This window comes from Lolium perenne, chromosome 2 (genome assembly GCF_019359855.2).
Source record: "Lolium perenne isolate Kyuss_39 chromosome 2, Kyuss_2.0, whole genome shotgun sequence".
NCBI lineage: Eukaryota > Viridiplantae > Streptophyta > Magnoliopsida > Poales > Poaceae > Lolium > Lolium perenne.
Genome location: NC_067245.2, coordinates 105521222 through 105542638, shown reverse-complemented (window position 1 = coordinate 105542638; position 21417 = coordinate 105521222). Strand labels below are relative to the sequence as shown.

Genomic DNA, 21417 nt, shown 5'->3' with positions numbered 1-21417 from the left:
TCGACCCCGGTATAGTGGTATCCATGCTCCAGCATAGACGACAAAAGTCCGGTTTAGGCATAGATGACGAAGTCCTACGTAGACGATTCCAGTGAGACAGGGCACGTACAAAAATCTTGACTTCCGCCGAGATGTACACATTGTCCAAGCCAGCTATCCTATCAATGGATTAGCTGGTATACTCACGCGCCGAAATTGATTAGAGGCCCGTCGGTCTAGCTCGTAGACATAGGTTTTTATGAGTAATGCTACATATACGGATTAATTTTACGGAAATTCACTTACGGACACCTCATACACAGCAGCCAGGGGATGGAAACAGGATCGTGGCCCGGTTTTTAAGGGAGCAACGAAAATTCAGCGAACCAGCGATTCACACGTACTCCTGTAAATTTTTCCGTAACCCACCAGTCCGTAGGTGTAGGATTTCCGGGTTTTTATATACGCGATGGTGTAGCGCAAGAAGTCAAGGAATCGGATATGGACTCTAGATCTACCTAGCACGCCCGGAAACCAAAACGGACACACGCAACGACGTATGTGTGGGAAGGAAAAGAAGAACCGAAAAGGAACGATGGCAATTGGCAGTAATATGTCAATTAGTGGGAGGGCAATTTCGTCCAGAAAAATGTTGGACCGCAAGAAACCTTATTTTCTTTATTATTAGGTATAGATATAGATATTAATGGAATTTTAGGCGAATTACGTTTATGATGAAAATTTCAGACATCCAGGAGTTTCGAAAAGTGCTTATTTTAGATTACGGACAAGTCGCTCTACAATAACAATACATCAAACCAGGCAGCAACTAAAATGCCTTACAGGTTCAGGCAGCACATTCAACTGGGATGTATCATCATCACACATCACGATTATGATTATTGACTCGATAGCCAGAGCTAGCTAACAGCTCTGGGACAATCTCAAATTCTGAAGAAACAACCAGACGTCATCAAGAGGCAGGTGATCATGCCCGTTGAAGCTCAGTTCTCGTAGATCCAAGGGTGAAGGTTGCTCCTCCATTCCGCTAAGCCTCCAGGGAACCAGAGAGCGATCTCCTTCTGTCCGTTCTCCACAGAATCACTTCCATGAATGACATTCCTACACAGCAGGCAATGGGTTCAGTATACGGTAGCACGATTTGTTTTCAGAGTAAAGCTATATAATTAAAATTGGAGATCCACAATTTCCAATATAAAGTAATACTACTCATATTTGATCTTCTGTTCAGCTTAGCGTAGACGATTCTTTAATATTCGAGCCCCATGCTAGTAATACATTGTTGGAACTCGATCATACTATGCATTATCCATGTCTGCAGCTGAATCCAAGTTCAAGGAAATTACTCTCTACCTGTATACTACATACAAAGAATGAAGGAAATCGACAGTTGACTAAAGAAGTTGAATGAACAATCCACAAAAAGGATTTACTCACCTGCCAACTTCTACGGCATAGTCCCCACGGATGGTGCCAGGAGCTGCCTCCCAAGGCCTGGTTGCCCCAATGATCCTGCGGCCAGTCAAGACAACATCCTTCCCCTCCCAAACCATGGCGACAACAGGGCCGGAAATGATGTACTCCACCAACTTAGGAAAGAAGGGCATGCTGGACAGGTCAGCGTAGTGCTGCTGCGCAAATGATCTCTCCACATTCATAAACTTCATTGCTGGATAATCAGAGTTCAACACAATTTCATAAGCACCAAATTAGCAAAATACTTCAACCAATGATATTTGCTGGACTATCAAATGTATTTATAAGTGATGATAAGGAAAGTTGAATTGAAACAAGTTATATATGTTGTTCTTTTACATAAATTTCAGACGGCCTTATTTTTACACAGGTTTCAGATCATGTTCTGCTACCTTTTTTGTGAACAACTCTCAAATGGGTTGTTACAGATATTTTATGGTAAAATTTCTGTAGCCTGGCATAAAAAATAGTTTATTCCAGTATTCCCACATATTTGTAGAAAAAGAGTGACATGGTGGCCAAATTCATTACTAACCTTTATAACTATCACCAAACTGCATCACATTCAGCAATAACAAAACATATCTAGTCTGACAGCATGTAACATATGGGATGCAGTGGGGTGATTTATATAAAATTTACTCACTAAATAACAAATTAGCGTAACAATTTAACATATGGTGCACGTATCCTTGCACGTGTCTTTGTATTTTCCTCATACTATGGCAGGGAGTACTACGGTTTGGATTCAAAGCGATAATTTTCCTCTTAAACAAAAAAGGAAAGAGTACATTTATGAATTGCAAAAACACTTTTCGCAAATAGCCTCTTCTTTTTGCAGTACCTTGTTGTTCAACTAATGAATGCGCGATTAAAAATCAAGCACCAACATATACTACCAAAATAATTTCTCTTTCCAATAAAATCAAAATTTCCAGTTGTCCTATCTCTACGTTCTAACAGAATGCGACCCAAAATGCAGATCTAAGTTGCACAGATCTTTCCTAGATCAGATCAAGGAAAAGAAACGAGATAAGGAAAAAAAAAAGGTGCTACTATCAAATTGAGGAAGGAACAGGGACACTCCTTACCCTTCAAGTAGAACCCTTTCTTCTCAAATCGGCTGATGATATCTCCGATCTGCAGAAAAGAAATATCACAAAATATCCATAAATAAGAAATGATACCAAAACCTAGGGGAACAACCTGAAAACTTACAAGCAGAACCCGATCATGAAATTTAGATAACTAATCGTCAGCAAATCTTCTTTGGAGAGACGGGAGATGAGATTACCAGGCCTCTCTGGACGCCGTCCGGCTTGATCATGATGAAAGTCTGCTCCATGGCGACGCGAATTGGGGAGAGAGTCCTGGGAAGGCCGGAGGCGATCGACTGTGGGATGAGGAAGGAGAGGAGATGGGTATGTGAAAGAGACGCGGGGGCGCTCCCCTGTTTCTTATGGGATGGGGAAATGGAGTGCTCTTTGGTAGAGAGAGAAAAAAGGGTGTGACTAATTCATCCACTCACAACTAACCTAATTTTGGCCATTCACCAAATTTGAGCTACACGTTGCAACTACTAACTAACTAGCACAAATCATGGAGAAATTCAGACGCTCGGATATTTTTCTTAGTTGCAACCCAGGATTAGCACGAATTAGGAACCAAATAAATGGTTCAAACATTTTTAAGTTACAACCTGAGAACTGAGTGCTAGCTCAGTGGCAAAGCTTGCGAGTGCGTAGCCAGTCCACCCGGGTTCGAGTCCCAAGGGGACCAAATTAAACGGGGTCTTATCTAGCGCGTATAAATCCGTTGCTCGAGAGATTTTATCATCTATCTAACAACGTATAGCCAAGGGAGAGAATCTTTCCCTGTTGATCAACGTTTAGTTACAACCTCATATAAGCATCTCCACTCAGGTCCCATAAACCCCCAAGGGGCCTTTTTATGTCGTCCACGGAACAAATTTCTCCCACTCACCCCCCAAGAACCCAAATTTCGATAGGTAAGCCGAACCCAATGCGATGGGGCAACCGGGGGCTCCGGTGAAAAGAAAAAAAACACGGGAAATCGTCGAACCTCGCAAGAAGTCTGGTGGGCTCCCCTCGCGAGAGGAATGGAAGGCTGCCGCCGGTCAGTGTTTGGGGTATGTGGCAGAGTAATGGTGTGCCACCGCTCGCTCGGCTTCCCGCGCCTTTTTGCCGCGTGGATACGCCCCTCCCGCCCAATCTCCTCCATTTATAGCCCTGGATCTCGCCGGAGAAACCCACACTTCCCCTCTGATTCCATTCCTCTCTCTTCTCCTACCTCCATTCATGGTCGAGCGGTTCCCTGGCGACAACACAACGGCGAATGGGTTCGGCTGTTGGTCTCTGCGATCATGGGAAGGGCGCCTCCTCTACGAGGCCGGCTACCCTACGCCGCCGAGATGGCGCCTGAGCGTTGCGGGTCAACAACAACAAAAACACCACCACCACCACCACCAACAACAACAACAGGGAGGGATGCAGCCGCACGCCGGACGACGACGACGGTGGCGACTACACATCGGTCTACATGCAGCTCGGCATGTAGAACGCCTATATATATATGTATTTAATTTTTTTATGTAGCCTAATCTATGTTGAATTTGAATATACGTGTGAATTCGACGAGAATCTAGCGAACTCGCTTATAATTAATGAAATCCTGCAGTTAGCCTAAATTTTAGCTGAATTTTGCTCTGTTTTAACTAAAATTGGGTTGTAGTTCAAACCTCCAGCCGGCCTACTTGGGGGAAGGGGGGCGATTGGGAGTTCAAACCTACATCCCTCAACCACGGAGACCAGCTTTACCACGTTTGGCACAATGTCCGCCACCTTGTCCCCATTGAGCCAACGATCAGTCCAAAACCAGGCACGCACCCCATTGCCGAGCACATAGCATGTGGTTACGTCAAAAATCGTAGTGCACATGCTAGGCAAATGGATGTCGAGCCCCGCCCACGCCTTCGAGGGATCCACTCTCTTGAGCCACGCCCATCTACAACGAAGCAGGTGATTGAGATTGGGGAAGCCTAAGCCGCCCAAACACTTGGGCCCTTGGGGGAGGCCACCTTATCCCACGCAACAAGGCAATGCCCGCCATTGATCTCCTGTCGCCCTTTCCACAGGAAGGCTCGTCAAATCCACAGGAGCGCTTCCAAGACCTTGGGGGGATAACTAGCGACATCATGGCTTGCACTGGAAACGCACTGAGCATGGTCTGAACCAAGATGGTCCTACCCCCGGTTGAGGAGCTTCGCACACCACGGGGGTAACCGGCTGGCTTCACTATCCACCAAAGGTTGTAGTTGCACCGCCGTTGGATTCCTCAAGATAAGAGCCCAGGTACTTGAAAGGGAAAGACGCCACATGGCAGCCAAGAATCTGGTGCGCTAACTCCACTTGTTCGGGCTGGCAACGGATAGGGTGGAGAGAGCACTTGGCCAAGTTAGTGCACGGACCTGACGCTGCCCCAAAGTCTTCCACGATGGCGATACAGGTGAGTAGGTCCATCCTCGTAGGGCGAAAGAAGGTGACCACATCTTCGGCATACATGGTTGTGCGATGCCGGATGCCACTAGTTTGCCAAGTCCGTGAGCAAGCCACTCTCGGCAGCCCTCTAAATCAAGAGGTGGAGGATGTCCATAACCGCATCAAAGAGGAGGGGGAGCGGGGATCCCCCTCGCGGAGCCCGTGGCGATTGAAGATCAAGATTCCGGACACCCCATTAACCACAACCCACGTAGAAGTGGTCCCAAGAAAGCCATAAACCATGGTGATCCACCTCTGCTCAAAGTCGGGCTTGGCCAACACCTCCAATAGGAAAGCCTAGTCCACTATGTCGAAAGCTTTGGTGATGTCGCGCTTCAAGAGGATGACATCCCGCTTCACAGCATGAAGCTTCTGAGCTGTGCAATGCACCAGATGGAAGTTGTCATGAAGGCAACGCCCACGGATGAACACACTCTACTGAGGCCCCATGATCTCTGCCATACGTGGTGCCAGTCGGGAAGAGAGGACCTTGTCCATGAGTTTCGCCCCACTGTGAATCAGTCTAATAGGCTGAAAATCGTTTACCTCCATCGCGTCGGCATGCTTCGGCAGGAGGGAAACCAAGGTCTGATTGGCCGCATGCAGCCCCTGCAGGCGCCGCTCCACAAGGCTTGGAAGGCCGCCATGACATCTAGCTTAATGATGTGCCAGCAAGCCACATAGAAACGAGCAAAAAAGCCATCTGGCCCTGGCTCCTTATCTAACTCCTGGGAACGCAAGATATCCCCCACCTCATCTTCGGAAAAGGGCTCCTCAAGCTGGGAGAGGTCGTGCGACCCAAAACCGAGGTAATCCAAGTCCAGCGAGTAGGGGCGGTCCGGAGCGGACCCCAGCAGGTCACCGTAGAAGGCATCCACTACGTCAGCTTTCTCGTCCTAGCCCGAGACAAGCACGCTTTCCACTTTAAGGTGGGCAATGAAGTTCTTGCAGCGACGATGGTTCGCGTGAAGCTAGAAGAACTTGGTGCAGGCATCTCTCTCTACAAGCCACGTGATACGCGATCACTTCGTAGCAATCGTACGCTCCAGCGAAGCCAAACCCAGGAGTTTGCGTCTGAGAAGGTTCCTAAAGCCTCTCTCCTCCGTCGAGAGCGGCCTCGATTCCATCTCCACGTCCAACCCCAGGATGAGCTCATTAGCTGCTTCTTATTACTGCCAATGAACCGGTAGTTCCAGCTGGTCAAGGCCTTGGCAGTGGCTTCCAGCTTGGCGGCCAACCGCTTGAAAGGGTTGGCGATGGCCGGGCCCACAGACCAGGAACCCTCCACCATCTCTAGGAAACCATCCACCTTTGGCTAGAAAGCCTTAAAACGGAAACGCCACATTGATCTCATCTCCATCACCAGACTGAGGAGTAGGGGGTAGTGGTCTAAGGTTGACGAACTCAAGGCCAACAAGAAAGAGGAGGGCAAGGTCACCTCCCAGTCCACGATGGAGAAGACTCTGTCGAGCCTCTCCAGGGTCACTCGCTCCCGTTCATTAAACCACGTGTAGCGACGCCCATTGAGATAGAGCTCCTTCAAGTCCAACTCGGAGAGGAGGCGCTGAAACTTGCCCATCATGCACCTATTGAGGTTGGCGTTGTTCTTGTCCGCGGCATCCACAATGAGATTAAAATCACCAGCCACTGCCCACGGGTCAGGGTGAAGGTCCCTGATGTCCTTCAGCTCCTGGAGGAACAAGCACTTGTCTGCATCCGAGTGCGGACCATAAACCCCAGTGAGCCACCAACCTGGGGAACCCGGACCACCAACCCGCGCAATGATGGTGTTGTCGGAGTAGTGGGGGTTGGAGAGCGAGTCCACAACAGACTTCCAGGCGACGAGGATACCCCCACGGGTGCCATCAGCAGGGAGGAAGAAGAAGTCGTTGAACTCCCTGCCAAGGCACCAGTCCACCGTGGTGCGAGAGACCACCCGCAGCTTCGCCTCCTCGAAGTAGCGGAGGTAGGCCTCAAGAGCCTCATCCCCAATCACCTCTCCCTCACAGGTGATTTCTAGCTGGACCATCAACCACTTTTATTGTTGCTTGATCGGTGTTCCTTGTGTGAAGTGGCCGGCGCAACGCCTGCTACGGCTAACCACTGAGGGGGGAGTCCTCCTCTTCCGTGGCTTACTCGGAGACGGCCTGGGGAGGAGAGCCTCGCACCTTTCCCGGCAGTTGCTTTTAAAGTAATTGTAATACAGTTATGTGATCAGCAATTTTATGTGGAGACTGAATCAAAACACACGCTCCTCACATCGCTGGGTATGGGACAAATTTAATTGGCTCGGTACAAAAACAAATCACTAAAAGAGAAATATGACTTAAAAATAATGTTTTTATTACAACTTATTAGTGATGGTGAAGGGTTTAGAGTCTTGCCAGGTTCTGATCTTTCCCCCCAGCTAGCTTAAAAAGTGTAATGCAGAGTTACCTGCTGGTTTTGGTTCTTAGACGTTGTCTCACTAAAGCTTTTGTTTCTGTGTCAGTGCGCGGTGGTGGGAAAAACTGATAATCAAGGTGTAAAACATGGTAAGGATCTGGTTTCAGGACTATACCTTTTCTTCTAAAAAGAATAGATTTCTTTTTGAAAAGACGACCAGATGGTAATCAAATGGATCAGACTATCTTAAAAGTTATATGCAGCCCATTTGGGCAATTGGACTGACCGCCAAATTACCTCCTTAAAATAGGTTTTCGCTCTGCTTTATAAATAATAAAGCCGTAACGGTCGGACCGATACAAGGTGGTGAGGAGAACCTCTTATAAAACAGATCAAGAATAAACAAAAAACAACACGAAAACCAAAACTTGCGGCGACATTGAAACCGGCCCGAGTTGCAACGGAGCTCCACAACGGCGCCCCCAACAGGGTGACCACGCATTACGCCGCCGCCCTCGAGACCACAAGGTCTAGGTTTTCACCCGGAGTCGTCACGCAGGGAGGATACCCACAACGACGCGCCCAAGGGGGTTGCGAAACCCGCAGGCATCGCCATCGCTGGCACCGAGGCGCTGAGCTTTCACCCGGAAGCATCCTCACACCACGCCCGGAGAACTTAGCCGCCCGTAGCCCCCGAGGTAGGTTTCCGGAACAAGATCTGGGAGCTACCAAAGCCGAAGCGCCGCCAACCCCAGGAACACCCATCGTCCGCTCCATGCCATCCCCATGACCGCAGAGTGGGACCACCACCACCGCAACATTTGCCCGACGTAGAGCCAATTGTGCAGTCCGCCTTCCGGGGCTGCCCGGCATCCCACGAGCTTGAGCCCATGCCCTAGTCAACACGCGGCAGCACTGACGGATTGGACAGGGCAGGCCAACACCATAGCTAATAGTCATCAGGACCAACACCAGCTAGGGGAGGGGATCCGCCCTCCCGCACACAAGGTGCCCGCCGTCCGGATGCAGTAGCACTGCCAATTAGGCCTAGATAATGCCCGGCCGCCTGCCAGGCCCGGATCAGGACCCATTAGACGTGCCGATGCCATCCAACTGCAGCTTCGTACCGAGCCAACCCATGCCGCCACCGGCCAGACCACCATGTGTTAGGCAGACGCCAAGAGCGGCGTCACCGCGACCTGATACGTCCAAAACGTATCTACTTTCCCGAACACTTTTGCTATTGTTTTGCCTCTAATTTGTGTATTTTGGATACAACTAACACGGACTAACGCTGTTTTCAGCAGAACTGTTCTGGTGTCTCGTTTTTGTGCAGAAATCCAACTTTCGGGAAAATCCTCGGAATTTATGCAGAAGGCCCTATTTTCCAAGAATACTGACGGAGCCAGAAGGACAATTAAGGTGGAGGCCCGAGGGCCCCACACCATAAGGCGGCGCGGCCTAGGGGGGGCCCGCGCGGCCCTATGGTGTGGCCCCCTCGGCCGGCCTCCGACGCCCTCCTTCGGACTATTTATCGGCCTCGACCTAAAAACGCACGGGGGGAAGTCGAAGTCGCCAGAAACCCTCCAGAACGCCGCCACATCGCGAAACTCCGTCTCGGGAGCCAGAAGTCTCCGTTCTGGCACTCCGCCGGGATGGGGAATTGGAGGAGATCATCGCCATCATCACCGCCAACGCCTCTACATCAACCAGCCATGTTTCCCCCATCCATGTGTGAGTAATTCCCCCGCTGTAGGCCGAAGGGGATGGTAGGGATTGGATGAGATTGGTCATGTAATAGCATAAGATTGTTAGGGCATAGTGCCTAGTGTCCGTAATTGGTACTTTGATGATATTGTTGCAACTTGTTATGCTTAATGCTTGTCACTAGGGCCCGAGTGCCATGATCTCAGATCTGAACATGTTATTGTTTCATCAAGATATTCATTGTTTATGGTCTTACCTATAAGTTGTATACACATGTCGCTGTCCGGAACCAATGGCCCCGAAGTGACAAGAATTGGGACAACCGGAGGGGATGGTAGTGATGTGAGGATCACATGTGTTCACGGAGTGTTAATGCTTTGCTCCGGTACTCTATTAAAAGGAGTACCTTAATATCCAGTAGTTTCCCTTGAGGCCCGGCTGCCACCGGCTGGTAGGACAAAAGATGTTGTGCAAGTTTCTCATTGCGAGCACGCACGACTATATATGGAACACATGCCTATTGATTGCTTTGTACTTGGACACCGTTTTATTATTATCTGCAAATGCCCTGCTATGATTGTTACATGAGTTTCTCTCATCCATGCAACGCCCGTTCATCCGTCCCCGTGCCTACAGTATTTTAATCCTGCTGTTTACTAAAATCACTACTGCTGTCTTTGTTACTCTGCTGCTGTTATTTCACTACTGCTACTGCTATAAAACTGTTACTACTGATAAACTCTTGCGAGCAAGTCTGTTTCCAGGTGCAGCTGAATTGACAACTCCGCTGTTAAGGCTTCCAAGTGTTCTTTGTCTCCCCTTGTGTCGAATCAATAAATTGGGTTTTACTTCCCTCGAAGACTGTTGCGATCCCCTATACTTGTGGGTCATCAAGACTATTTTCTGGCGCCGTTGCCGGGGAGCATACTTTATTTGGAAGTTCACTTGGATTGATATTGTTCGCTGCAAATTCTCCATCATGGGTAAACCTCGCGATTCTAAGATCGCCATATTACCATCCACTACAAGAAAAGGTACAATTCTGAGTACCTCCGCTACACTTGATTCACCATCTGTGATTGATAAACTTGTTTCACCGCCGCATGCTTCACATGCGGGTACTTCTGCTGAATCTGAAAACTCTCATAATATTGATAATATTTCTGTTGTGCTTGATGATAGTGGTTCATTGGGATCCTTTCTAGATGCTACGATTGCTAGGTCTAGACAAATTGAAAATACTGAAACTCCTAATGCTACTACACCTGTTAATTCACCTGAACTTGATTATTCTAGTGATGATCCTGATGAAGATTATGTGGAGCTTAATGATGATTTTATTGAAAAATGCAATGCTACTACTGATGCAAGAAAAATTAAAAAGTTGCTTGCAGAACATGCTGTTAGATATAAACTGTCTCCTGATCCTAAGTTTGCCACATCTCCTATAAACATTAAGGATAAAGATTATGATTTTTCTCTTGATCTATCTCATATAGCTATTGTTGAGAAAACACCCTTTTATGGTACTGAAAAAGAAAGTGCTGTTGAACACATGATTGAGTTATCTACTCTAAGTAGCTTGTTTTCTGATGATGTCAAGATGCGTACTTACTTTGTTGCTAAAATCTTTCCATTCTCATTAAAGGATGACGCTAAAACTTGGTATAATAGTTTGCCACCTAATTCTATTAAAAGTCCAAAAGAATTGCTTGATGTTTTCTTCCGTAAATACTTTCCTGCTAGTGCTCAACATATTGCTTTGCAGAGAATTTATAATTTTAACCAGGAAGATGGAGAGAAATTGCCTGAGGCTTGGGCGAGATTTTGCTCTCTTATTAGAGCTCGGCCTGACCATGATTTGGAAAAGCATGATTTACTTGATATATTTTATAGTGGACTAACCATTGAGTCTAGGGCATACCTGGATAGTTGTGCTGGTTGTGTTTTCAGGAAAAGAACTCCAGACGTATTTGAAGAATTATTGGCTAAAATAGGCCGGAATCATGATGATTGGACTACGCCTGAACCAACTCCAACGCCAATATTAAAGAAGAGGGGTTTGATTAAATTAAATGATGAAGATATGAGGGAAGCCAAGAAGTCTCTCAAGGAGAAAGGTATTAAATCTGAAGATGTGAAGAATCTTCCTCCCATAGAAGATATATGTGAGATAATTCCCCCTTCATCCATGATTGAGGTAAACTCCCTTCAACGCTTTACTAGGGAAGATATTCCGTATTCGAAACCTCCTGCACAATGCTTAGATGAGTTTGATAATTATATTGTTAAGCAAGAAAATTTTAATATGAGAGTAGAGAATCATTTAATGGAAAATTCTCGAGCTATTAGTGAATTGCATGATATTGTAGAAAGAACCTCCAATGATGTTAAGATGCTTGTTAAACATTTTCATATGGTTCAAACTCAAATTGATCAACTCACTAAAGTGCAAAATGACTTGTTAGGGAATAATTCTAAAGAGAAACATGCTTATGAAGTAACAACTAGAGGTGGTGTCTCTACCCAGGATCCTCTATATCCTGAAGGGCATCCCAAAAGAATTGAACAAGATTCTCAACGCATTGAACCTAGTGCTCCTTCTAAGAAGAAAAAGAAGAAGAAACATAAAAATGTTGTAGAATCCTCTGAACCTGCTAATGATCCTAATAGTATTTCTATTTCTGATGCTGAAACTGAAAGTGGTAATGAACATGATAAAGATAATGATAAGAAGGATGCTTCTGATAAAGAAGAGGTTGAAGATGAACCTGAAAAGCATGCTAAAAATAAAAAGTACACTAAAGAAGATTTTATTGCTGAGAAACATGGTAATGAAAGAGAACCTTGGGTTCAAAAGCAAATGCCTTTTCCTGCTAAGAAACTGAAATCAAAGGAAGAAGAACACTACAATAAATTTTGCGATTGGATGAAACCTTTATTCTTGCAAATCCCTTTGACTGATGCTATTAAATTGCCACCTTATTCAAAGTATATGAAAGATATTGTTACTAACAAAAGGAAAATCCCATTGAGGAAATTTCCACTATGATTGCTAATTACTCTTTCAATGGCAAAGTTCCAAAGAAGTTGGGCGACCCAGGTATACCTACTATTCCTTGTTCTATTAAGAATAATTATGTTAAAACTGCTCTATGTGACTTGGGAGCCGGTGTTAGTGTTATGCCTTTTTCTCTTTATAAGAGACTTTACTTAGATAAGTTGATACCTACTGATATATCTTTGCAAATGGCTGATAAATCTACTGCTATTCCTGTTGGTATATGTGAGGATGTTCCTGTTCAAGTTACTACTAACTGCTTGATATTAACTGATTTTGTTGTGTTGGAAATGCCTGAAGATGATAATATGTCTATTATTCTTGGGAGACCTTTTCTGAACACCGCAGGGGCTGTTATTGATTGCAATAAAGGAAAGGTTACTTTCAATGTTGATGATAGGGAGCATACCGTTTATTTTCCCAAGAGGATTGAGAAAGCGTGTGGAGTTAATACTATTTCTAATGTGAGAACTATCAAAGTGGGAACTATTGATTGTCCTATATATGAGCCTAAAGAAGAATATCAAACTCTCGTGATTGGATCCATATCAATACAATTCAAGGTAACATGATTGATTTGAGGTTTATTTCTTCTTATGCTATGTAAAATTTATTTGGTGGCAAGACTTGATCAACCTTGTTAACAAATACTTTTTATATGCATAGAGGAGGTAAACAACATCTCTTTCTTCCTCCACTTGCTCTAGTTGCTGTAGCATTTTTAATTTGCAAAGTTCCTTAGTTAATTAGAGATTTCAAAAATTTTCCTGGCCAGTAATAATAAACTAATTACCCAGAAATGTGCATTTTTCAAAGTTTTCAAAAATTCACAAAAATTATACCGTTGGTCCTATTTTTCGACGAGGCACCTGGGAGCACCAGAGGATGACCTGTGGGGCACCACAGGGTGCCACACCACAGGCCGGCGCGGCCAAGGAGGGGGGCGCGCCACCCTGTGGTGTGGGCCCCTCCTTGCCCCACTATCTCATCTCTTTCTCCCAGCATCTTCTCTCTCCCGAAAAAACTCGAACCAGCTTTCTCTCACTCGCGTTTTTGCTCAAGAGCTCAGGATTTTTCGATCTCTTTGCTCAGCCCAGATTTCTGTCTGAAATTTGGCACATTTGCTCTTCGGTATGTGACTCCTCCGCCTATCCAAGTAGAATTTTGTTTGGTTGAGTATATCTTGAATATTTTGCTGCTGTAGGTAACATGTTTAGTGAGCTTGCATGCTTGTTCTAAGTTGTATAAACTAGTTTTGATGCATGATTAGTACTCTAGCAAGTTCCTATAGTAGTTCCCCTTGATTATATGTCACCAAATCAAATTTTTATATTGTTTGTTGAAAATTTCAGAAAATGGAGTGGAATAGATATCAATTGAACCAACAAGAATTGGAGGTCCAACAAGTTATGAGAGTGAATCGTGAAGAGGGAGTATACCCCTCTTACTACCCGTGCACGGACTTCATGAGAAGCGCGGGAATATTTGAAGATGTTCAAAGTCTAATTTCTCGAGCAGGGCTGAGTGATTTTGTTGAAGGAGAGCCAAGACAATATGCAAAATTAACTATGTCTTTTGTGCAGGACTTTAAGTTCAATTGGTCGCGATCTAACCCCACGGTTCAGTATAAAATTTACAATAAAGCTGTCAACTTGCCATTCAGTGATTTTTGTGCAGCAATTAGAGTACCGCAATGGGGATCATGCGAGAAGATAAGGGGATCGCCGCAAGAACTCTTAAGCCTCTTCAAGATGATTTGCTATGGAAGGAGTTTCTCAGAGGATAGTGGTAAAATCACTAGCATTCAGCTCCCGGCTATCCGCTACTTTGCCTATTTCATTACTAAATGCGTTCTTGCTAGAAAGATCGGTAGTAAACTTTCTATCCCGGATTTAGCTTTTCTAGCTGCGGCACTTCAAGGTAGTAGGACTTATAATTTGGGGGCATTGATAGCTTATAGACTCGCTACTAACCGTGAGAAAGGTGGAATTTGTGGAGGTCTCATCGCCTCTCGTTTACTAGCTTTTCATAATGTAGAACCTCATCATCTTGATATTCCATTCCCCATAGAAAAACTTGACATAGCCTCTATGATTAAACATGAATTTGTTTCTGATTCCTCCAACTTGGGTAACCTGTTTTACAAGATGACATTTTATAAGAAAATCTGGAGAATAACTAAGAAAACTGAGAAACTAGTAAAATTGCCTGCGCCTGTTTTGTCTAACCTTGATTCCAGGGGAGATTGGTCGGTCACAGAAGGTGCACTGGATGCACACATAGAGGGAGGAGGCCAACATGCAAGAGACGACACGGAGGTCGAGGAGCACCTCGACTCATCATCCGATGCAGCAAGTTCCTCGCATCAACATGTTGGATATGCGGAGCCTCCACGCTTTTCTTCTGCACAGGAACTTTACTATGACTACTCCATGAATTATCCACCGGCGAGAAACAGCGATCCTCGTTGGGGTTGAACTCCACTTAGGCCAAAAGCCTAAGCTTGGGGGGAGGTATACCGGCATCACTCATTCTTTGCATATTATGATTGCTGGATACTTGTACATATTTGTTTTGTTCGTTTGAGTGGTTTTCTAATGAGAGGAAGATGATATTTGGGGAAGTGCTGCCTGAAAACAGATTCTGGACTGTTACTAGAAAAATTCGTGCGCACAGCCAGGACGTTATTTTGAGCTGCCAATTTTTGTGCAGGCTCCCCAGGTTGTTATCTAACTTTCATTAGTTGAACACTTTTCGAGCTGAGCAACGTAAGATTTTTGTAAAAATCGATTTCTGTACTGCTGTCAGGTTTTGGCAGATTTCTGCCATCTCGCCTTTCTGTGTTCCTTTTAGTTTACTATTTCTTGTTCTTGCTTTGTTTCTTTCCTAAAACATAAAAAGACCAAAAATATTTCTGTTGTTTCTCTTCATCATTTGTTTTCTTTGGTTTCTTGCATTTGTTTCGCTTTATTTGCTATTGCTAGTTTGCTATAAGAAAACCCAAAAAGATTTTGCTTTGTTTATTTGTTTCCTTTTGTTCTTGTTTCTAATTCGAAAACACCAAAAATATTTGCTGTTCCTCTTTGATTTGTAAAGTTCATCTTGAGTTCAATGGTCTTCGGTGGCTGGAGCGTGGTTTTCATTTCATATTATCCAAGCTGCACAAGTGAAAAGGCAATAATGACGATCTACGACAATCTGATTGTGGTGAGAGGCTGGTATGAACTCTATTTGTTTTCATTTTTGTACATATACTCATCCATGTGAGCATGCTTAGTTGGTTCATGAGAAGTATATGTTACTTGAGAAAGTCTAGTAGTTCATGATCTCTCATGTTTAGCTCCAATTTATTAATATGAGTAGCATGTCATGGATGTTTGCTTGCATTGTTTTATTCATAAGTAAGTATGGCATTGTGGTATCCTCCTCTGAATAATTCATTTATATCGACTTGGCACATGCTCACGCATGCATATGACTGAACAAAAAGTCAATTAAGCCTCGATGATCTATATTGCTTCAGAGTTCTTGTATCACTTTTATGCTTCCGTTAATTTATTTTGCCGCAAGCATGATTATGACAGTTACTGCTCTCTTGATTTGTCGTTCCCTAGTCTATTGCTAGCCTTCACTTGTACTGAGCGGGAACGCTGCTCGTAATTCCAAATACCTGAAAACCAAGTTGTTCCAAAAGTGTCCACCATAAATACCTATGCATGGCATTTCAAACCATTCCAAGTAAATTCTCATGCGCTACCTTTAAAACCTTCAAAATGCTTCTCAATTTGTGTTTATGTTTCATAGCTCATGAGGAATTATGTGGTGTTTAGCTTTCAACCTTGTCATTTACTTTTGACGGACTCTCATATGGACTAGTGGCACATCCGCTTATCCAATAATTTTGCAAAAAGAGCTGGCAACGGGATTCCCAGTCCCAAATTAATTAACTTAATAGACACTCCTCCATGGTTTGTGATTGTTGGACGGCGTCCGAAGGATTCGGTTAGCCATGGCTTGTGTAAGCAAAGGTTGGGGGGAGTGTCATCATCATAATAAAACTAAAATAAAAATGCACTCCTTCATGGTATGAGATTGTTGGCAGGCACCCGAGGATTCGGTTAGCCATGGTTTGTGTAAGAAAGGTTGGAAGGAGTGCCAAATAAATATGCAATAATTCATGGGAGCCGCTCTTGGGAGTCCGGTTGGCGAGGTAGTTGGTGTACCCATTACCATTCGTTGACAACAACAAACACCTCTCAAAATAATTTTACTCCTGATTTCAAAAATGAAAAGCTCTAGCGCATGTTAATCGCTGCTTCCCTCTGCGAAGGGTCAATCTTTTACTTTTATGTTGTGTCTCCATTGTTTCTTTGAGCACTATCTTGAGAGCACAACTGTCATTCTTAGTATAATATGCTTGTCTCAAAATATGATTGATTGTGGTATAACTTTGATGCTTTTATCTTTGACAATCACTACTTCTAGTCTTTCTATGAACTCCAGAGGTGCCTGGGCATTTATGTTTTGCCGATCAAATACGGGCAAGCGAGATACCACTTTATCATACTCTCTTATGAACATTGCAATCCTGCTGATATACATGATTCATGATGCTTATTGTTAATTGTTGGTACCTCTCCATGATTGATATAGCTGTTAGATGATCTTATTTGCATGTATCTCATTATGAACTGCTTAAGTATTAGCCATAGCATGAGAATATATACATCATATGAGCAAATGTGTTCGTGAAAGTTCTTTTATCGCTCAGTTGTTAACTGAATTGCTTGAGGACAAGCAATAAGCTAAGCTTGGGGGGAGTTGATACGTCCAAAACGTATCTACTTTCCCGAACACTTTTGCTATTGTTTTGCCTCTAATTTGTGTATTTTGGATACAACTAACACGGACTAACGCTGTTTTCAGCAGAACTGTTCTGGTGTCTCGTTTTTGTGCAGAAATCCAACTTTCGGGAAAATCCTCGGAATTTATGCAGAAGGCCCTATTTTCCAAGAATACTGACGGAGCCAGAAGGACAATTAAGGTGGAGGCCCGAGGGCCCCACACCATAAGGCGGTGCGGCCTAGGGGGGGCCCGCGCGGCCCTATGGTGTGGCCCCCTCGGCCGGCCTCCGACGCCCTCCTTCGGACTATTTATCGGCCTCGACCTAAAAACGCACGGGGGGAAGTCGAAGTCGCCAGAAACCCTCCAGAACACCGCCACATCGCGAAACTCCGTCTCGGGAGCCAGAAGTCTCCGTTCTGGCACTCCGCCGGGACGGGGAATTGGAGGAGATCATCGCCATCATCACCGCCAATGCCTCTACATCAACCAGCCATGTTTCCCCCATCCATGTGTGAGTAATTCCCCCGCTGTAGGCCGAAGGGGATGGTAGGGATTGGATGAGATTGGTCATGTAATAGCATAAGATTGCTAGGGCATAGTGCCTAGTGTCCGTAATTGGTACTTTGATGATATTGTTGCAACTTGTTATGCTTAATGCTTGTCACTAGGGCCCGAGTGCCATGATCTCAGATCTGAACATGTTATTGTTTCATCAAGATATTCATTGTTTATGGTCTTACCTATAAGTTGTATACACATGTCGCTGTCCGGAACCAATGGCCCCGAAGTGACAAGAATTGGGACAACCGGAGGGGATGGTAGTGATGTGAGGATCACATGTGTTCACGGAGTGTTAATGCTTTGCTCCGGTACTCTATTAAAAGGAGTACCTTAATATCCAGTAGTTTCCCTTGAGGCCCGGCTGCCACCGGCTGGTAGGACAAAAGATGTTGTGCAAGTTTCTCATTGCGAGCACGCACGACTATATATGGAACACATGCCTATTGATTGCTTTGTACTTGGACACCGTTTTATTATTATCTGCAAATGCCCTGCTATGATTGTTACATGAGTTTCTCTCATCCATGCAACGCCCGTTCATCCGTCCCCGTGCCTATAGTATTTTAATCCTGCTGTTTACTAAAATCACTACTGCTGTCTTTGTTACTCTGCTGCTGTTATTTCACTACTGCTACTGCTATAAAACTGTTACTACTGATAAACTCTTGCGAGCAAGTCTGTTTCCAGGTGCAGCTGAATTGACAACTCCGCTGTTAATGCTTCCAAGTGTTCTTTGTCTCCCCTTGTGTCGAATCAATAAATTGGGTTTTACTTCCCTCGAAGACTGTTGCGATCCCCTATACTTGTGGGTCATCACGACCTCACTCCTCGCAAGACGGCCTTGGCCGAGACCGCACACCGCCGCAAAGGAGCACCTGCGCCGCAACGCCCGGGGACATAGTTGCACCGTAACCGATGCCACCAAACTGTCAATCAAGCCCGTCACTTTGTCGGCATCCAAGAACTCGCCTTTGAACACCGGCAAGAACATCCGACGACCCGCCCGAGCAAGATAGGGTACGAACGCAGAGCTGCACTGGCCGCCAGATCTGGGCCTACCTGGACGAGACCTAGATCCAACCGCAGTGCAGCCCAGAAAGGTGCCCGCCGACGATGGCCCTGCCCAGGCCCGCCTGGCCATGGATAGTGCCCGCAAGGCCTAGATCGGTACCCAACTGGCCCTTCCTACCCGCCCCCTCCGTCGCCGCACTCCACCGCCTGCCCTGGCTCGCTCTGCACCGCCACCGCCTTCGCCTAGAGCCGTTGCCGCCCCGCCGCCGGACCGAGTCCCGGACGCCCCGAAGAGCACCGCCGCCGGCCGCGTCTGCCCCGCGCAGAGCCCCGCGCGCTGGTGAGGAAGAGCCCGCCGCCGCCGGCACCACGCGGGCTTTGTCCGGCAGCGGTCGCTGGTGGCGAAGGGGAGGAGAGAAAGAGGGAGGGTTGGGTGCAGGGTGAAGCTAGGCACCCCCGTCGCCCGCGGGGAGCGACTCGGAGCGAAGAGTTTTTTTCTAAATGCCAAATTACGTACGAAAGCAGTCCATATACGCGTGAAAAAGATTTCTCTCAGAAAACATATGAAAAGGAATACGTATCGTATATATACCGACCTCGCTGTATCGAACTAGATTCGAAAACGAAAAGAACAAAAGAAGGAAACTAAAAACGCGTAGGCCAAACCTCTGCACATCTCTCTGTACCGAAGCGAAGTCGGTTCGAAATAAAGGAAATACGCGTACAAGTCCGACCCGAACAAGTATTCCTGTAGATACATATATACCTACGTATCTCCAGCCGCCAGCCATACCAATTCTCGTCTCTCGCGCGAAAAGAACGGAAACCCTAATTTTCGCTCGAAACCCCCGTGCACACACCCCAAGCTCGTCGATCGATCGCCATGGCTTCGGCGGAGGCCGTCCTGCGCCTCGACGCCAACGGCACCCCCAGGACGATCCGCCTCCTCGCCGCGCTCGTGGACTTCGAGTCGCGCCACTTCGCCGACGCCGCCTCCAAGCCGGCCGAGAACGACCTCGTCCGGGCGTTCCGCGGCGGCGCGACCCCGGCCGTCCCGATCTCCGAGTTCCTGGTACGCATCCAGCGTTCCAATTACTTGTTCGACGGCGCGGTGTACGTCCTGGCGGGGGCCTACCTCGCCCGCTTCATGCGCACCCGCGCCGCGCGCGACGCCGGGATCCTTGTCGAGCCGGCCACCGCTCACCGCCTCGTCTCCGTCGCCGTGCTGCTCGGGGCCAAGTTCATCAGCCCTAGGCATTTCGAGAGGCGGGTCGAGGCCTTCCAGATCTGCTCCGACAAGTCGATCCGGGCTAGCGAGATTTCCCGACTCGAATTGCTCTTCCTGCGGGCTATTGACTACCGCATCTTCATCGGCGCGGAAGAGTTCCAGCGCTTCTTCAAGGTCATGGAGCGCGGCCCCAAGCCACCCAATGCAAGCTCTGGATCCCAAAAGAGGAAAGCAGAAACGGCCCCAGACCGGGAAGAGAAGAAGCCTCGCCGCTTGCCAGCATGCCAGCCGCCCGCCGTCGCATCTTAATTACTAGGATTTGATCGGAGTTTCTTTTCCTCGTTGCATCTTGTTGATTGATTCGTTTCTTTCTGCATTGCATCTTTTTGGTCAATTTGTTTCTTTCACTATTGGATTTCTTTCTGGCGTCGATTTCTTGTTTTCTCTGTTGCAGACTAGTGGGTTTCTCTGTTGCAGTTTTTCGATTTATTTGCTCTTTGGTTTCTTAATTAGGATTTCGAGTTACCTTCTTTATAAAAATATTTTATCGTTGCCTACTTTCTTAACTGGGATTTGGAGTAGTTCCCTCAAAAAAAACTGAGATTTGGAGTTACGTTTTTTAGTGTTTCATGGTCGCCAAGTTTTTATTCTTGCTTTGCATCTTCTTCTTTAAAAAAAACATTGCATCTTCAAAAAAAAGGTGCATCTTCTTTTAAGAAAAACATTGCATCTTAAAAAAGGCATTGCATCTTCTTAAAAAAACATATAAAATTTTCTCATCGTTTCTTGCATAGTTGTTCGTTTGTTTTTTCCTCGCCTTTCTTCTCGATCGGTTGTTTGAGATTCACATATCTTTTTCTTTCTTCTTGGGTGATAATATGTTCTCTCGCATTGCATAGTTTGTCCTTTATTTGACTTTTCTCTGAAATCGTTTCTTTTTCATTTCTCGCATTGCAAATCATTCTTCTTTCAATGTTTTTTACTAATTGTTAGTCTTGTGGACTCTTATAATTCTTAGCTTAGGTATTAGGTCTAGTCTGGCCTATTACGCCAATTTTATTTGCAATTGTACACTTTAGAGTTCTTATGTAATGGTTTTTTCATGATTATTAATAAAGAGTATTTTAATGTGTTCTAAGATCCTTGTATTGTTGAACTTAGTCTAATTCTTTAACTCTGACCTGAAACAATAGTGAACATATGCAGATCACTAAACTGTATTTACATTTTATCGTCAGATAATTATCAATTCTATGTCAGAATCAGGGTAAGAGATTTTACAATAATCTCTTTTGAAGTGGAAACAGTATCCCATTAACATAACGCTCACAGCTATCTCGGAAATAAAGTTACAGGAACAAGCTCAGACCACACAATCATCTTCAGGTCATCCACACCAGCACCATAAATCTTCATGTCATCCAATTCTCCTAGACATACACGAAAAGCATGCTTAGGTCACGTGTAGAGCCAAACCGCATAATGCACAGGCCCCAAACGCTAATACTTCAAGTGATCTGTATTTGACTTTATCCTTTATCAATGAAACAGCAATATGCTACTTTTCGTTAAAAACATATTCATAC

At 45.6% G+C, this 21417-nt stretch overlaps 4 protein-coding genes across 4 annotated transcripts in view; 2 read left to right on the top strand and 2 right to left on the bottom strand.

The window, feature by feature from the left end:
* LOC127333743 (DNA mismatch repair protein MSH3) overlaps positions 1-21417 on the top strand; it is a 202183-nt gene that overhangs the window by 99086 nt on the left and 81680 nt on the right. The gene's annotated exons all lie outside the window — the stretch shown is intronic.
* On the bottom strand, positions 738-2951 carry LOC127333745 (nucleoside diphosphate kinase 1). Its single transcript, XM_051360178.2, has 4 exons — positions 2771-2951; positions 2568-2616; positions 1438-1669; positions 738-1101 (listed from the first exon to the last, which is right to left on the bottom strand). The coding sequence occupies exons 1-4, from the start codon at positions 2819-2821 to the stop codon at positions 984-986; spliced, it is 450 nt and encodes a 149-aa protein (XP_051216138.1). The 5' UTR covers positions 2822-2951; the 3' UTR covers positions 738-983.
* On the bottom strand, positions 5331-7062 carry LOC139835559 (uncharacterized). The gene is made up of 3 exons (XM_071825419.1): positions 6472-7062; positions 6174-6348; positions 5331-5410 (listed from the first exon to the last, which is right to left on the bottom strand). Exons 1-3 carry the CDS (start codon positions 7060-7062, stop codon positions 5331-5333), a joined length of 846 nt encoding a protein of 281 aa, XP_071681520.1.
* On the top strand, positions 19372-20852 carry LOC127330239 (cyclin-P2-1-like). The gene has a single exon (XM_051356518.2). It carries the CDS (start codon positions 19487-19489, stop codon positions 20138-20140), a length of 654 nt encoding a protein of 217 aa, XP_051212478.1. The 5' UTR covers positions 19372-19486; the 3' UTR covers positions 20141-20852.

Coding starts and splice junctions, on each gene's coding strand:
- LOC127333745 (XM_051360178.2), bottom strand. CDS start 2,821: ATGGAGCAGACTTTCATCATGATCAAGCCGGACGGCGTCCAGAGAGGC. Junction 2,617..2,770: donor ACGGCGTCCAGAGAGGCCTG/GTAATCTCATCT, acceptor TCTTTTCTGCAG/ATCGGAGATATCATCAGCCG. Junction 1,670..2,567: donor GAAAGGGTTCTACTTGAAGG/GTAAGGAGTGTC, acceptor CTGATTATCCAG/CAATGAAGTTTATGAATGTG.
- LOC139835559 (XM_071825419.1), bottom strand. CDS start 7,062: ATGGTCCAGCTAGAAATCACCTGTGAGGGAGAGGTGATTGGGGATGAG. Junction 6,349..6,471: donor TCTCCATCGTGGACTGGGAG/GTGACCTTGCCC, acceptor AAGGCTTTCTAG/CCAAAGGTGGATGGTTTCCT. Junction 5,411..6,173: donor GCTAATGAGCTCATCCTGGG/GTTGGACGTGGA, acceptor TGCATTGCACAG/CTCAGAAGCTTCATGCTGTG.
- LOC127330239 (XM_051356518.2), top strand. CDS start 19,487: ATGGCTTCGGCGGAGGCCGTCCTGCGCCTCGACGCCAACGGCACCCCC.